Raw genomic sequence first — 14535 nt, forward strand, 5'->3', positions numbered from 1 at the left:
CCATATTCAGGGATAAGTCTTCCCTTCTAAGTTGAACCTTTCTGGAAATACCCTCATAGACATACTCAAAGGCGTGTTTCCATGGTGATTCTAAATCAAGTGAAGTTGACAGTGAAGATTAACGATCACAGTCACTCCAAGTCTATAATCTCACTTACTGCATTACACAGCAAGGCTGGCAGAGTGTACTGAGAGGAGAGCAGGGATCTGCAAGGGCTCTGGTACACTTGCAGCTCATCCTCTGAGTGGCTCTCTGCACCGCAGGGTCTGGGATGCACAGTACACGAGCAGTCTGCTGCCTCTGTAGGACTGTGCTGAAGAACAGCTGCCCTGCCCTGCCCTGCCTGCTGCTCTCGATGATAGTTTTTCTAGAGAAAATGAAAATTGGAATTTTGCTTTTTAAATATTCACTACTGCTTATGTTTTTCAAAGCACTGTAGCTGAACAAAGCCTATTTACAAATTATAGGTTATAAATGATTGGTAGGTCTTATGTGGTATGCTAATTCCCTGATTTCAGGGTCAGTAGTTAGCTTTTCAAATTGTTGATTTTGTGTTTTAATCTTCAGAGAGTTATAACCCAGAGGAAGTTAATACTCCACTCTATGCTGGTGAAGACTTGGTTATTTCCAGAGTCCATTTCAGTACGCCAGCTGTGTGACACCCAGAGCTTAGGCAGTAAGAATGCTAACCAGCCCGTGTCTGCAAAGTGTCTTCCACTGTGCAGGAGCAAGAGACCACAGTGCCCGGGACCTGTGCTGCACACATGAGTGTAGCCGTGTGGAGCCTCTTGGGCAGCCCTGGACTCTGGCTTCTTGCAAGTAATTTTGCTTGAGTCATGGATGGAAAGGGAGAGATTTTGATGAGCACAGCTGTGCTATTGGAGGTCAGTCTAGCAGAACTGTTGAGGGAGCAAGTGTAAAGCCTGGGCCTGGCTTACACCTTGGCATGACCACAGTGTTATTGTGGCCATGTTACTTTGCTCTCTGTGATCTTGCTTTCTGCTTCTCTAAGTAGTAATCTTACAGGTTTAAGTATCCCTTATCCAAAGGACTCAGAACCACAGTGTTGGGGGATTTTTCAGATATCATCATTTTTTTGCATGTACATAATTCGGTAAATTAGGGACAGGACCCAAGTTTCAACTTAAAATTCATTAACATTGTTTTCAATATATACCCTATACATGAGGGCTAAAGATAATTTTATGCAATATTTTTAATAATTTGAATAATTCAAAATATTCAGGACCCTTAACACATGGCAAATGCATTACAATTATTAACTCCTGCTGTTGCTACTGTTTTTAATTACAAAAGGCCTGAACTTAGAAAGTCTGAGTCCAACCACAGCTGTGCCTGTTAGTAATTGTGCCCACAAGACACTGCTGGGTGGATCTCTGTGAAGATCAATAAGGGTGAGAAAACCCAAAGATAAAATGTAATTACCCATAAATGCATATAAAGGTTTCACAAATGCAAAGTGTTTGGTGTGCAGCCTTGTTTCAAAAGTGAAGACATGGGGTAGAGCTATTCCGTTTTGGCCCAGCACTTCTGGACCCCACGAGAAGTCATTCATGTGTGTTCAGGAATTTCAGCTATCTCTGTTGCTTCTGCTATTCGAGACATTAAGTTGCCTCCAATATCTCTAAACATCCTGAAAGAAAACATTATACTGAGCATGAGAGCATTTGTATACTGTCTGGACAGTGCCCGATCAGTTTTGCTGGGATTTCAGTCTCTGGAAAGGGCCTTGTTGAATCATTTCATTATGTGATAATATTAGAGCAATAACCTAGACTGGGATATCCTAGTTAGTCCCAGGAGAAGCTAGTTTTTATTTGGTGGTGGAGTGGGGGATACAACCAAATGAAAATAGATTGATTGAAACACTGAAAATCCCATTTCCCTAACTAACATCATTATTTTTATAGCTAATGTGCTGATTGACTCATAGATAACACCTGTGTCATTTATTTTTAAAAACCTCACTGAAATCTGTCTTTGTGAAACTCTAGGAAAAAAAAAAATCACAACAGCTGTCCAGGCATCTGTTTGAATGATGCAGTGTGAAAAGAGTTCTAAATATAATTAGAACGTAAGACAGATCAACTTCCAGAGCAGTACTTAAGTATCAATTGGACTAGATCAGAAAGAGCTTGTCATTCAAATAACCTGAATCTAGAGTGGATATGGTTTGTTCTGGAAAGCAACAGATGTTTGCCTTGAGTAATCTTCGTTAGCAAACTCAAAACACAGCTAGTCCAGTGCCACTTTCTGGGTGCAGAGAGCCAGCATTCCAGGATGTGGGTTAGGAATGAATGGTGTCAGACTGACGGTGTAGTTCACTTGATAGAGTGAAGCCTGGTGTAGTCTCCAGCACCACCTAAAACAGACATGGTAGTGCACGACCTATACTCCCAGTACTTGGGAGGCGGAAACAGAAGACTTGAGGTTCTCCTCCACTGCAGAAGGACTCTGAGACCAATCTGGGCTTCAGGAGACCCAGTCTTGACAAAACTGAAGAAGTGTTAAATGATATGGCACAGTTGGCTTTTGCAGGACATCTTCATCACACCCAGTATTCCCAGGATGCCCTGTTTCTATTTTGACATTCCTAGCATCCCAGTTAGCAACTCTCACCATCTTTCTTAGTCTACTTTGTGTTCCTGTAGCGGAATCCATCCCTGGATAATTGATAAAGCAATTTATTTCTCACCATTGTGGCTGCTGACAAACCTAGTGCCAAGGTGCTAGAAACTGGCACTGTCATTACATTGTGTCATCTAAAGGAAGGATTCAGAAGAACAAGGAACAAAGACTCAGTTGCTCTGCTCTTGTGTTGCTGCTGCTGGTGGTAGTTGGAGGGATTTTGTCTATTTGTTTGATTTTGTTGTTCTTGGTTTTTGTTTTTGTTTTGGGGGTGGTACTACTAGGCATCAAACCCATGTTCTTATGAATGTCAGACAAGCTTTCTGCCACTAAGCTATACACTCAGCTGCTGAACTCAGTCTTATAACAGTCTGCTCCTAAGAATGTTGATCCACTCATGGGGACAGAGCCCTCCTGGTCTAGAAAATTGTTGAACGTCCCATCTGTTGACACTGTTACTGTTATACTAGGAGTTGTGTTTCTAACACATGAGCTTTGGGGACTGAGGCAACATCTGTCCTTCCTTCCTTGTCCCTCTCAATAGTTACTAAGTGTCCATACTTTGCTGAGAATGGCTTCATACTCTGAGAATTCAAAGAAGAGGGTACACTGTGTGTATTTTCTTTTAAAGACTAAGTAACATGGTACACATTTTATTTCAGGTACTATTCTGCTTTTAAAGCTCTTAGCATTGTCTGGCATCCAGTGGGTATCAATTAATGACTGCAGTGTATGATAGCATACACATGTTTAGTTGTTAATAGCTGTCATTTATGGAGCACATGTAATATTCTGGAAAATCTTTGTAGATACATGCATGCAAATTTGTATTTAATCGTTAGCATCATCCTACAGGTATAGGTTATTGTCCTAGCTAGTCCCAGTTCATAGATGAGATGGCTGGAGTTGAGTGATCTGGAGTTGTCCAAGGTTACACATATGGCAGATGTCCATTGGAATGTCCCTCAGAGTCTCTTCCCACAGACCCCATTTCCCGTTGTCCCACAACTTCCTCCAGGGACGGTGCTACTTGCAGTGTGTTCCCTGCTGTCCAGGACTCCACTGTGAACGTGTAACTTCCTCGCCTTTCTCAGGGTCACAAAACTTAGAGAAACCAAAAGGAAGTTCCCTGTATCACTGAAAGTTGTCACACCAATAGAAGGTTACCGATCATAGTAATGATTAGTAATCGTAGGAGGGACGTGAGGGAGGAGGTAGGGTGTGAGTATATAATGTCTGCCCAGTTTGCTTCAGAGTGTTCAGACACTTTCACATCTCTGAACGGAGTTGGGGATTTAGCTCAGTGGTTAGAGCGCTTGCCTAGGAAGCACAAGGCCCTGGGTTCGGTGCCCAGCTCCGAAAAAAAGAACCAAAAAAAAAAAAAAAAAGAAAGAAAGAAAGAAAGAAAACACAATTTTTAGGGTTGGGGATTTAGCTCAGTGGTAGAGCGCTTCCCTAGGAAGCACAAGGCCCTGGGTTCGGTCCCCAGCTCCGAAAAAAAAAAAAAAAAAAGAAGAAGAACCACATCTCTGAACAGCCCACGCCTCACTAAGTCTTGCAGGAGCGTCAGCTCCCTCCATTTGGTAGGTGAAGCAACCTAGAGCAGTTGGCAAAAGACACTGCACAAAGCCGAGAATCTCTTTCTATCAAAGCTGGGATTCAGATGCACTTCTGGTTCCCTTGTGTCCTAGGAAGTGTGTCTAGTGATTATTTATCCCAGAACTAAAGGTGTCGAGTGAACGTCCTCTAGTCCCACCACATGTGCCCCTTCATCTGTAGAATATTAACAGGCATATAAAAGGCCTTGTGATTAATACCATACAGAATGTTCATCTCTGGTTTGCTATGAGTCCCATGTCACACTGCCATGTACCTGTTGCTGCTGACTTCCACAGATACCTGTGTTGGGACATGTATCTTTCTACAGCTCTCCCAGTGAGAGACAATCTTTGTTCTAATAGATGCCCTAACTAGGAAAGAACTCTTCTCCAGGACCTTTTCCCACAGTTCCTTCACACTGAATCATCAGCCTTGCTTCCTTTTCTCTCAGCCTACACGTTCACTCAGGTCTCTCCTTCAGAAGGAAAAGGCAACAGAGGCTGTTCTGTATGTGGCTGAGACTCCTTCCCTCTGCTCAAAGAAGAGGTCTTACTCCCCAGAGACCTCCCACTACTTTGGCTTACTCTTGAGTAAGCACAGTCTCCTGAGTGCCTCCACCATTAAGTGAATCTCTCTTGAGAAAGTGCCCCATGGCTACAGTCAGCCCAAGTTCCCATTCTGTCTTAACTAAGCCTCTCTCCATCTCTTAAATGTTTCCAGTCACTGTTTTTGAGTTCGTCGTTGGTGTTGTTTTAAAGTAAAGCCTTACTATGTTACCCAGCCTTATGGCTAACTCCTGGGCTCAAGGTTTATTTCTTCAGCCTTCTAATTTTCAAGACCAAAGATGTACCCACTGCACTGGTTCATTTGATGACTTAATCTTCTCACCCCCCTTTCTGGTCTCTGCTGTAGGTTTCATCTTAACTCCTACACCCGCACTTCAAGTACAGTTGGTCAGGATTGTCTTCCTGGGCATTTGCCCTTCTCTACTATCTCTGTTCATTTCTGGACTTACTATGGCCGCAGCTCCCTTTCCACCTTCATATGAGGTCTCTCCCTATGACCTTAACCCTCATCACTCCTCTCTCTCCTTCAGGATATTCAGGAGCATTCTAGTATCAATGTGGCCCCTTTTCTTCCTGCAGTCCCCACATCAATATGAGTCCAGCCTTCCTCCTCCACTGCCTGGAAGCACCGCTCAATTCTGTTGCTCCCTACGTATGTCTCAGATGTCCTTTCAACACAGAGCCGTAGCCCTTTCTCCAGCAGATCGCCTTTGTGTCTGCAACACCTCCCTTGTTTTCTGTTTTAGGGTGATTCTTTGTCCAGTAAGACTTCAGACTTTACTACTGGTGTTTCTTTAAGATAAATACCATTCTCTTGTCTTAATTCAGTCTTCCTACTTCTCTGTCTACAGAAGTGTCTAGAGCTTACCATGCCCCCAGTAAATATTTGTTGAATAGAATGGGACTTTCTAGAATAATTAAGAGTACATGAAAAGTATTGGAAATTAGACGAGGCAGGCGGTGTCCTTGGGGAAAACCTATGGGTTCTTATCCAGCGTGCCTTTGTTGGTGCAGCTGTTTGGAAACCACTGGAGATTAACATGTAAACCCCTCCATCCCTGGGTCCCTTCTCTACCTTTATTCTCACTCTTGTCTTTTCCTGCTTACTCTCTTACACTCAGCTCTCTGTCCCACCAGAAGGTGGATTTAGGTGCCTCCCGTCCAAGTAGATGCCCCTGGCATGGCACCTATCAGTCAGTGTGGTTTCCTGGGTCCTTAATTGGCTTCCAAGGTTCATTGCAAGCTGATTCAAGACAAAAACCAAACTGTGCTCCTATAGTGTGCCTTCTGGCTCTTAATGACTAATGAGGGAGAGTACATCAAAGTTACAACTCTCTATAGAGGAGATGTCTTCCCACCCGCCTAACCCTGAACATACGGTTTAAGTTTCATGCATTCAACCTGAGAGCCATTCTTGTATTTAAGTTGAGTTCAGGTTCTACTCGCTTCAGCTAACCGTTGTTAGCCAGCTGCCCAATTACTGTGTCTCAATCAAAGCATGTATTATCAAAGCCTTCTTATTTACTTATGAGTCAAATAACGACACTGATGTTTAGAAGAGGAATTAGTTGCTACTCTGAATGCAAACTAGCCACAAAAGCTGGTATACACATGTGATAGTATTTTGTGTCTGTGTGTGAAGTTTAAAGAGTGTTGGATTTTGATGTTCTACCTTTGAATGAAATGAGGCTGTATTATTAAAAAAAAAAATCACAAAGGTCTATGCAAGTACCTGAGAATCATAATCAGAAGCCCTCAGTATGAAAACCAACAGATGCAGCGTTTTCATGACACTGAGAAAAGTTGCACTGTCTGCTAGTAAACCTTATTAAAATGTGGAAATAGGACTTAATATTCAAAACAATTAGACCTCTCAAAGTTATGAAAAGTAAAAAGATACTAACACAGTGTAGCTTTAGCAAAACAATAAAATTACAAATTTAAACATTGGAAAAAATGGTGTTTTGTCTTGAGAAAAGGGTCTAAAGCAAGCATTAGAAATAGATGTCATCACTCTCTAGAATACCTGTATTCCCTCCATGAATTGCCTCTTTATTTTTCTCTAAACCAGCCTCCCTAGCCATCTGGCAGAAGATGGCTTCCTCTTTTTTTTTTTTTTTTTTTTTTTGGTTCTTTTTTTCGGAGCTGGGGACCGAACCCAGGGCCTTGCGCTTCCTAGGTAAGCGCTCTACCACTGAGCTAAATCCCCAGCCCAAGATGGCTTCCTCTTACCACTGAAGGTTCTGTGAGCTCTTTCAATTCAACTAAAGGATCTTTTCCTGAATTAGAGTCTCAGTTCCAATTTCAGCCTCTCAGAAGAGAAGTTGGTTCATGTGGCATAAGTCAGGAATTCGCTGTGGTCCCAGCAACTGTAGCCAAGGAGACAGACAGGGCCATGTGGTAGAAATGTGATACCATAGCATCCACTCAGATTCACAGGAGGCAGTTCTCTGACAAGACGGGCTGTCTTTCACCACCCGACTCCAAGGAAGGATGAAGTGAAAAGTCCTCTGTGGTAGCACTTGTCAGGGTTTAGAGCCTCATTGCCAATGTCTTCCAACCAGTGACCCAGGTTCCAACTCAGGAGCTCATGCTTCAGTCTATAGAACGTAGAAAGTGCCCACGTACAGGCGCACATTGTGCTTCTGTTCAGTGGGCAGAAGAAAGTATCAGCCCCGCCTTCCCAGTGATATATTTGGCGTAAACGAATAAATAAAGCCAAAGCAAAGTTAGTGCACAGAAAGTTAAGATGGGGACGGAAGAAAGGAGGGAGACACGCATACAGCAGAACAAAACCTTTCTACAGGCATTAAAACCAAGGGGATGGCAGTGGTAGTCATAAATTCTGTTTAGTTATCTATTCATAATTTCAGCATACACATAAACACTGTGGTTTGCATTAAACATTTATTGGTTCGTTGAAAATATTAGCTACTAAAAGATTTTTATAAAAATAAATAAAATATAAATATATGCCACTAATATTGGTTGGCAACTTAATTATTGACTGAAATTTTTAGTTTTTATTTTCTAATTTTAAATTGATATGCTCCCAGCCCAGTTTGATATATTATAAATCAATTATGCTAGTGTCAAGCAGTTAAGAGTATGGTAGGAATTACTAACTAGGAATTCAGTCAACGCTATAAGGAGGTTTGGACTAAAATTTTACAAATAATACAAACTGAAAGACATTTTCTCTCTGGGACATCCAGGCAGTTTCTAAGGATATGCGAGGGTGTGTTTTGTCGGTGTGATGGGTCATCTCCAGTGATCTTAGTGATGGTCAAGGACCAGGGCTGGACGGGGTCCTTGGGAGCTGTGCTAATATATCTGTTGGTTTCCAATACCAGTTGAGAAAAACACTCTGGAAGCAAACCAGATCTAAAAGTACTTGGCAGAGCTTTATTAATTAGAACAGCTCCTGCTAGTGCTTATTTGAAGCTTCTGTAAAAACAACTCCAGAACTCAGTAACTTATTACTGTAGGTTCAGTGTAGATGAGGGCATGTCAGTTCCATGAGGTTATCTGGAGTTCTGGGCATCGTCCATCTATGACTGTACTATCCTGAATCCCCTCCATCCAAGCTGGCCCAAGGGACAAGAGTGAGCTTGAACCAGGTCTGTACAGAAAGCATCCATTATCCCATCACAATGTATTGTCGGAGAAATGTATAGTCAGGACCCAGAAGGAAAACAGCATTAGTATTTTTGGTATTTGCCATACTATCAGAATGGAGATTTGAAACATTAGGAAAGAGAAATATTGTGTGTGTGTGTGTGTGTGTGTGTGTGTGTGTGTGTGTGTGTGTATGGCAAGGGTTCTTTTTGTCTTCAAAATACTTTTATTGAAAAATAATAATTGTTTCAAAGTTACTTGTCAAAAAAATAATAGTTGAAACTCAGTAGGTCACCTAACTCTCTAATAGTGTAGGTAGTGGTAAAGGCTCCCAAGGGCCACCTATGACTCCCTAGTTCTGTCCTCACCGAGAAATCTGAAAGAAGATGAGAGTTTATAGGGGCTGAAAAGTGTTCAGCTCCTAGTCAGGAGCCTGATAGGCATGAAGAGGATAGGAATCCTCTCTGCACCACCCCACTGCACCACCCCACTGCACCACCCACTGCACCACCCCACTGCAGTACCTCACTGCACCAAGTCTTCTGCACCACCCCACTGCACCACCCCACTGCACCACCCCACTGCACCGCCCCACTGCACCACCCCACTGCACCACCCCACTGCAGTACCTCACTGCACCACCCCACTGCACCACCCCACTGCAGTACCTCACTGCACCACCCCACTGCACCAAGTCTTCTGCAGCTATGTTCTCCACCACAGCACACTAGTTTAGAAGATTGCTGGTGAACACTTGTTGAATACCCCCAGTCTAGCACAGTGTGTGCGTGTGTTTTCTGTTACTTTATCAAGAACTCGAGACACTCGCTCATAGGAGGAAAGTATGTGTCTGTGCTGTGGAGGTCCCAGTCCCTGATGACGGCTGAGCCCTGCTGCTTAGGGACTGCTGCAAGGCAGCACATTGTGGTAGCAGTGTGTGGCAGAGCAAACTCCTGCCTGTGCCCAGGGAATGAGAGAGAGGAACAGAAAAGACCCAAGTCTTGCAGTCAGTCCTCTGTGGGTATGTCTTCAGTGACCCAAAGGCTTCCCCTAGAAGTTAATTTTACCTCTACCCTAGCTTATAGCACTGATCACTTAACTCATCATCCCATGTGCCATCCAGAGTTTGTTTGCGCTCATACCAACTCCTATGCATTGCTTTTATTTTACAATAAAGAAACTCGGTGTGTTTGGTATGAAGCTATCAAACAACTTGCCAGAGTCTAAACAGCTATGTCAGCTCACAGTTGGACTCTCCCACGGAGCTTTTGCCTGCCCGGGACAGAATCTAACTATGAACCTAAATCTACTGTGCCCTCCTAAGCACCCAGCTACAATGCAGGAATTAAGACATCAAAGAGACAAACATCACAAGGGGTTGTGAGGGGAGGCTTCTAACCTTAAATAGTAGGGAAATAGATTGTTATTTCACCTTAAGTTCTCTGGGATCTAGTCCATTAATCCACATCAGAAAAACCCCGTCCAGGGGTTTATGTGGGATTCAGACTGGGCAGTTTAAGAGCAGGAATCCTACTGTAAGCAAAACTGCCTACATTTTCAAGGCCTCGAGTTGGTTCTGAGTAGCTCTTCTCCACCCCCATTTAGCACAGAGTCAGTCAGTTTTGCAGTTTAGTTGAATTGAGCTGGACATTTAACAGTTCACTAAAAGATGACTGGGCATCTGCCCTGTGCAAAGCTCCATACAGATTCTTTTAAATAACAGAGTGAAGAAAGTACACTCACCTAGCTCACAGATAGTGAGCAATTGAAACATGACAGGCCACCATGATATGGAGCCCACCCCCCAGGTCTGTAGCTGGTGAGACAAAGAGGAGACCATGATGCTGGGACCCTACATTACATAGTCATCTTTTCTCTTAACTTATCTCCTGTGAGTCTTTTGTGTCAGCTTTATTGACGGAACCGCATACCGTACAGCTCACCTATTCAGAGTGTTCCCTGAGGTTCTCAAAGCTGCGCAACCATCTTAACACATTCATAGCCAGAAACCCTCTGTTAGCGTTCACTTCCCATTTTCTTCCAGGCCCCAGCTCTAGCAACTGCAAATGGACTTTCTATCTCTGTAGACTTCATGTTTGGGATATTGCATACGAATGTGTTGATGTGGTCTGGTTTGTCTGGCTTCCTTGACTCGGCATGATGCTTTCCAGTTTCATCCATGTAGAAGCATGTGTCCACACATTCCTTTTTATGCCTTTTAATCCATTGTATGGACATGTCATCGTATTGACTCACAAGTTGGCGGTCATTCTGCTTGTTTTTCTCTTTTGCCTGTGATGAGTAATTGCTGTTTGAACATTTGTGTACAAGTGGACGTGAGTTTTCGTTTTCACTTCTTGTGGTGTTTATCTCAGAGCGCAACTACTAGGTCATATGGTAACTCTGTGTTTATCCTTTTTAGGAACTGCCAGGCTGTTTCCCACAGCGAGGGCGCCATTTTACATTTCCACCAGCAGTGTATGAGGGTTCCAATTGCTCCACGTCCTCGCCAGCACTTGTTACTGCCTGTCCTCCTTACTGTAGCCACTGTAGTGTGTGTGAAGTGGTGTCTCATTGTTTTGCCTTACATTTCTCTGATGGATTAATATCGTGGTGTTTATATTACTAACCTAGGGTTTAAATCTTATACTTTGATATAGAAACCACTGTATAATACTGGATTGGTTTTTCTGAAGCAAAATCATAGTTCTGTATGAGATAAATGTTATTCATGAAGTTATACTTGGGAAAAAAAAACCCATAAAGTAAAACTGACCTAGGATGAAGACAGTCACCTGAAACATCTGTCTTGCAGTATGAATCCACCCGCAGTGTTCCTTATCTGAGCTACTAAAGTGCTATTGTGTGAATCCACCCGCAGTGTTCCTTATCTGAGCTACTAAAGTGCTATTGTGTGACATTTACTGGATAATCCAGACAGCACTTTGACTAAAACCACAATATGGTGTCACTAGGTAAACACTTGGAAATGGAAATGTGTGTCTCTTCTGGTTTTATCAGTTGAGATTAAAGGTGGTTTATAGTATAGGAAACCTTTTCTCCACACTCTGTATCTCAATGTGGGCCAATAATCTGTCACCTGAAACTACTTAAAATAGGTTGGGCTTTCTTGACTGTCCTGTTGCTGTGATGACATCAGGATCTAACTGCAGAAGGGAGAAAAGGACGTTTCTCTGACTTGTTTGCCTCCTTGTCCTTTGTCCCCAGTTAAAAGCACTGCCCTTTTCAGCCCTTACCTCTGTCTGTTTCTCAGATGTTTTCTACATCAGTAGCATCATCTGTCACTCACCCTGTGGAGCTCCTCGTCCGGTCATAATTGTTTCTGTCAAGGAAAGAACACCAGGTGCAGCTTGGCAGTGTGTGAGCTTCACCAGCCCTAGACAGGTACAGAATGAAGAAGGGGCTGGTGGAGGAGAAAACGAATCTCGAACCAAATTCAGAAGATCTTTCTTTTTAAAAAGAGTCTCAGGATGCCTCTGAAAGCTCCCCCAGGACAGACAGCTTCACAGGAGACCAGTCCTCCTCTCTGGCACATAGAGAGCCTCACCTAGAGCTAAGCTTCCTGTGTGCTATGCTTTCCTGACTGCGTCTGGCACTGTGTGCAGAAGGCCTGCAGGGGACCAAGGAGAAGAGAGAAAGAAAGAGTAGATAGTTCTTCCCTTCCTAGTTTCTACCTCTGCCTTATCTGCCCCTCAACTTCATGTGGGCCTGAGGCTGGGCTGGGGAGTGGTTATGAAGAATAACTAGATTGATTGGCAGATTAACTTGAATTCTGCCACCCCCAAAGTAATGGTAGACAACAACTTGAGACACTTGAGCTGGTGCAAGCCTTTGTGAACTCTCTTTTGACACTTTTTTTGTTAATTGAAATACTGCTCTGGGTGAAGCAAGCACATCACACCTTCGAAAGCCCCTGGACAACTGGATAACCCCAGACCCTGTGCCTTCAGAACGATTGCAGAGGAACTAGATAGTAACCATTGGTATGTTAGTAGGAACTGTGGTTTGGTCCTGACTTTTAAAATGACTAGCCCTCAAGTAACAGGAAAGTAAATGATGTTCACTTCCTGAATTGGACTGTGTGCTAAGACAGTTGAATAGCTGTGCATGGGCTCCCAGTTCATTTTTTCCACAGCCCTCTGAGATGACACAGTTGTCCTTCAAGTGAGCTATAATGAAACTTAGTGCTTGCCTGCCATATCCAGTTTGCCCTTAGCTCAACACCCATCTGTCTGTGACCTGATATAGTGACTGTGGTGGCTCCCCCATGTCCTATGAGGAATGGTGGGGAGGGGTAGGGATAGGAGCCAAGAGAGGCTGTAAAGGGCTGCATAGCAGGCTTACCCACATTAGAAGCCAACTGATGGGTTTGGAACTTATTTTTGGTTGGATTTTGAGTGTCCTTGCAGCAATTTTTACAGAAAGCTTCAAGCTCCTTTCCCTCACATCCCCACAGAAGGGAATGATGGCTGAGGAAAAGCAGATTCATTTGTTCCTGTAACAAAATAATCAAATGTGTTTCTGTGGAACAAAAACAAATTTGAAGTTTTGCTTGTTCTTTTCTATTATGAAATTGAAATAAAAAAGGAATGTCACCTGTACTGATTTTCTTATTTCACATGGGAAATAAGAATATGTTTAGAGCCTGGGCGAGTATCTTATTTCCTTTCCTGCCACAAACATTGTTATCCACAGTCACTGGCTCAATTAAGTTGTTACCACTGTGCTATGAGGGTTCTAAAAAAACTTTCTCCCTCTCCCTCTCCCTCTCCCTCTCCCTCTCCCTCTCCCTCTCCCTCTCCCTCTCCCTCTCCCTCTCCCTCTCCCTCTCCCTCTCCCTCTCCCTCCTCTTCTCCCCTCCTTCCCTCCCTCCCTCTCTAACACACACACACATTTAACAATCGCTTGCTCCATTCTGATTTGGGTTCTTTCCAGTTAAGGTGAGTGTCTGCATAAGCTGTGACTAACGCTGTACTACTATAACAGGTGCCTGTCCAGAGGGAGCTCTCAGAGTCCAGTCAGCAGTGACCCAGACCTTCCCTCACCCATTCCCCCCAACCACTCAATCACAGAAGCAATTCTTTCATCTACCCCTAAATGACCCCCTTATGTCGAACATGCTCAGAGTCTGGCACCTTATTCCATTTTCTAGGAGAAATTCTTTTTCTGAGTTTAGGGAAATTTTATGTTCATTGAGTCTTGTCTTTAAAAGTATTCCTTCTGGGGTTGGGGATTTAGCTCAGTGGTAGAGCGCTTGCCTAGCAAGCATAAGGCCCTGGGTTCGGTCCCCAGCTCCAAAAAAGAGAGAAAAAAAAAAAAGTATTCCTTCTAGAGTGACACACAGTGAAAACAAGGCTGGGATACCTTAATTAGGAGACTTTCGTTGATTGCTTCCAATAAGTAAAGCAATTATGAAGTGCATCGGAATATGAATATGTGTGCTTTGTAATATTAACCCTTGATGTGGAAGCGGTATCCTGGGCTTTGAAGTCAGGTAATTGCAGAAGTAATGCTGACTGGGTGCCAGGCACTGCTGCAAGCTCCTTTATAAATTAGTTCACTCACTCCTACCTCAGCCCTCTGAGAGTGCTCTATTAATGTGCCCATTTCACAGATAGGAGGAAATCAGAGGTGGGAGTGAGAAACTGTTTTGAGTGTGGGAACCAGCAGTTGAAATCAAGTGTCCTGTCTTAGTCCAGGTTTCCGATTCTAGTGCTACACTTCAACTGCCAGGTAGCTCTTGGAGCTAAACTGACCTCACAGTACTTTGCTCACCTATAAAAATGGGCAAGGCTCTTTGAGGAATTAAACAGAGAGCAGACGTGGCTCTTTCAGAGGCTCTAGGTTCGGTTCCTGTTGTCAGACAGCTAACTCTGTTGTTGCCTGTAACTCCTGCTCAGAGGATCCAGTGCCACCTCCTAGCTTCCATAGTCACCTACACCCATGCCTGCAGACCCACACACAGTTTAGGCACAGAATTTAAAATGAATGTATTGTTTCTTTTAAATGCATTAAATGGCATATTATCAAGCATGACCAGAGAGTCTTAATGATGACTCTACACCTAACTCATTTGTGGGT

At 43.4% G+C, this 14535-nt stretch overlaps 1 protein-coding gene and 1 pseudogene across 15 annotated transcripts in view; both read left to right on the forward strand.

Moving 5' to 3' along the window:
- Nsmce2 (NSE2/MMS21 homolog, SMC5-SMC6 complex SUMO ligase) overlaps positions 1-14535 on the forward strand; it is a 245470-nt gene that overhangs the window by 151953 nt on the left and 78982 nt on the right. For 3 of the 15 annotated variants that reach the window (XM_017594760.3, XM_063263260.1, XM_006241671.4), the window contains one exon: positions 10856-13055. The exons of the other annotated variants lie outside the window; for them this stretch is intronic. In XM_017594760.3, coding sequence (XP_017450249.1) covers positions 10856-10917 — 62 coding nt within the window. In that variant the 3' untranslated portion in view covers positions 10918-13055. Of the gene's footprint in view, positions 1-10855; positions 13056-14535 lie in introns of those variants that run through there. 15 annotated transcript variants of the gene reach the window in all.
- The window catches only part of LOC134479617 (interferon-induced transmembrane protein 2-like), a 139552-nt pseudogene that overhangs the window by 78425 nt on the left and 46592 nt on the right, over positions 1-14535 (forward strand).

The sequence above is a fragment of the Rattus norvegicus genome, chromosome 7, assembly GCF_036323735.1.
Source record: "Rattus norvegicus strain BN/NHsdMcwi chromosome 7, GRCr8, whole genome shotgun sequence".
Lineage (NCBI taxonomy): Eukaryota > Metazoa > Chordata > Mammalia > Rodentia > Muridae > Rattus > Rattus norvegicus.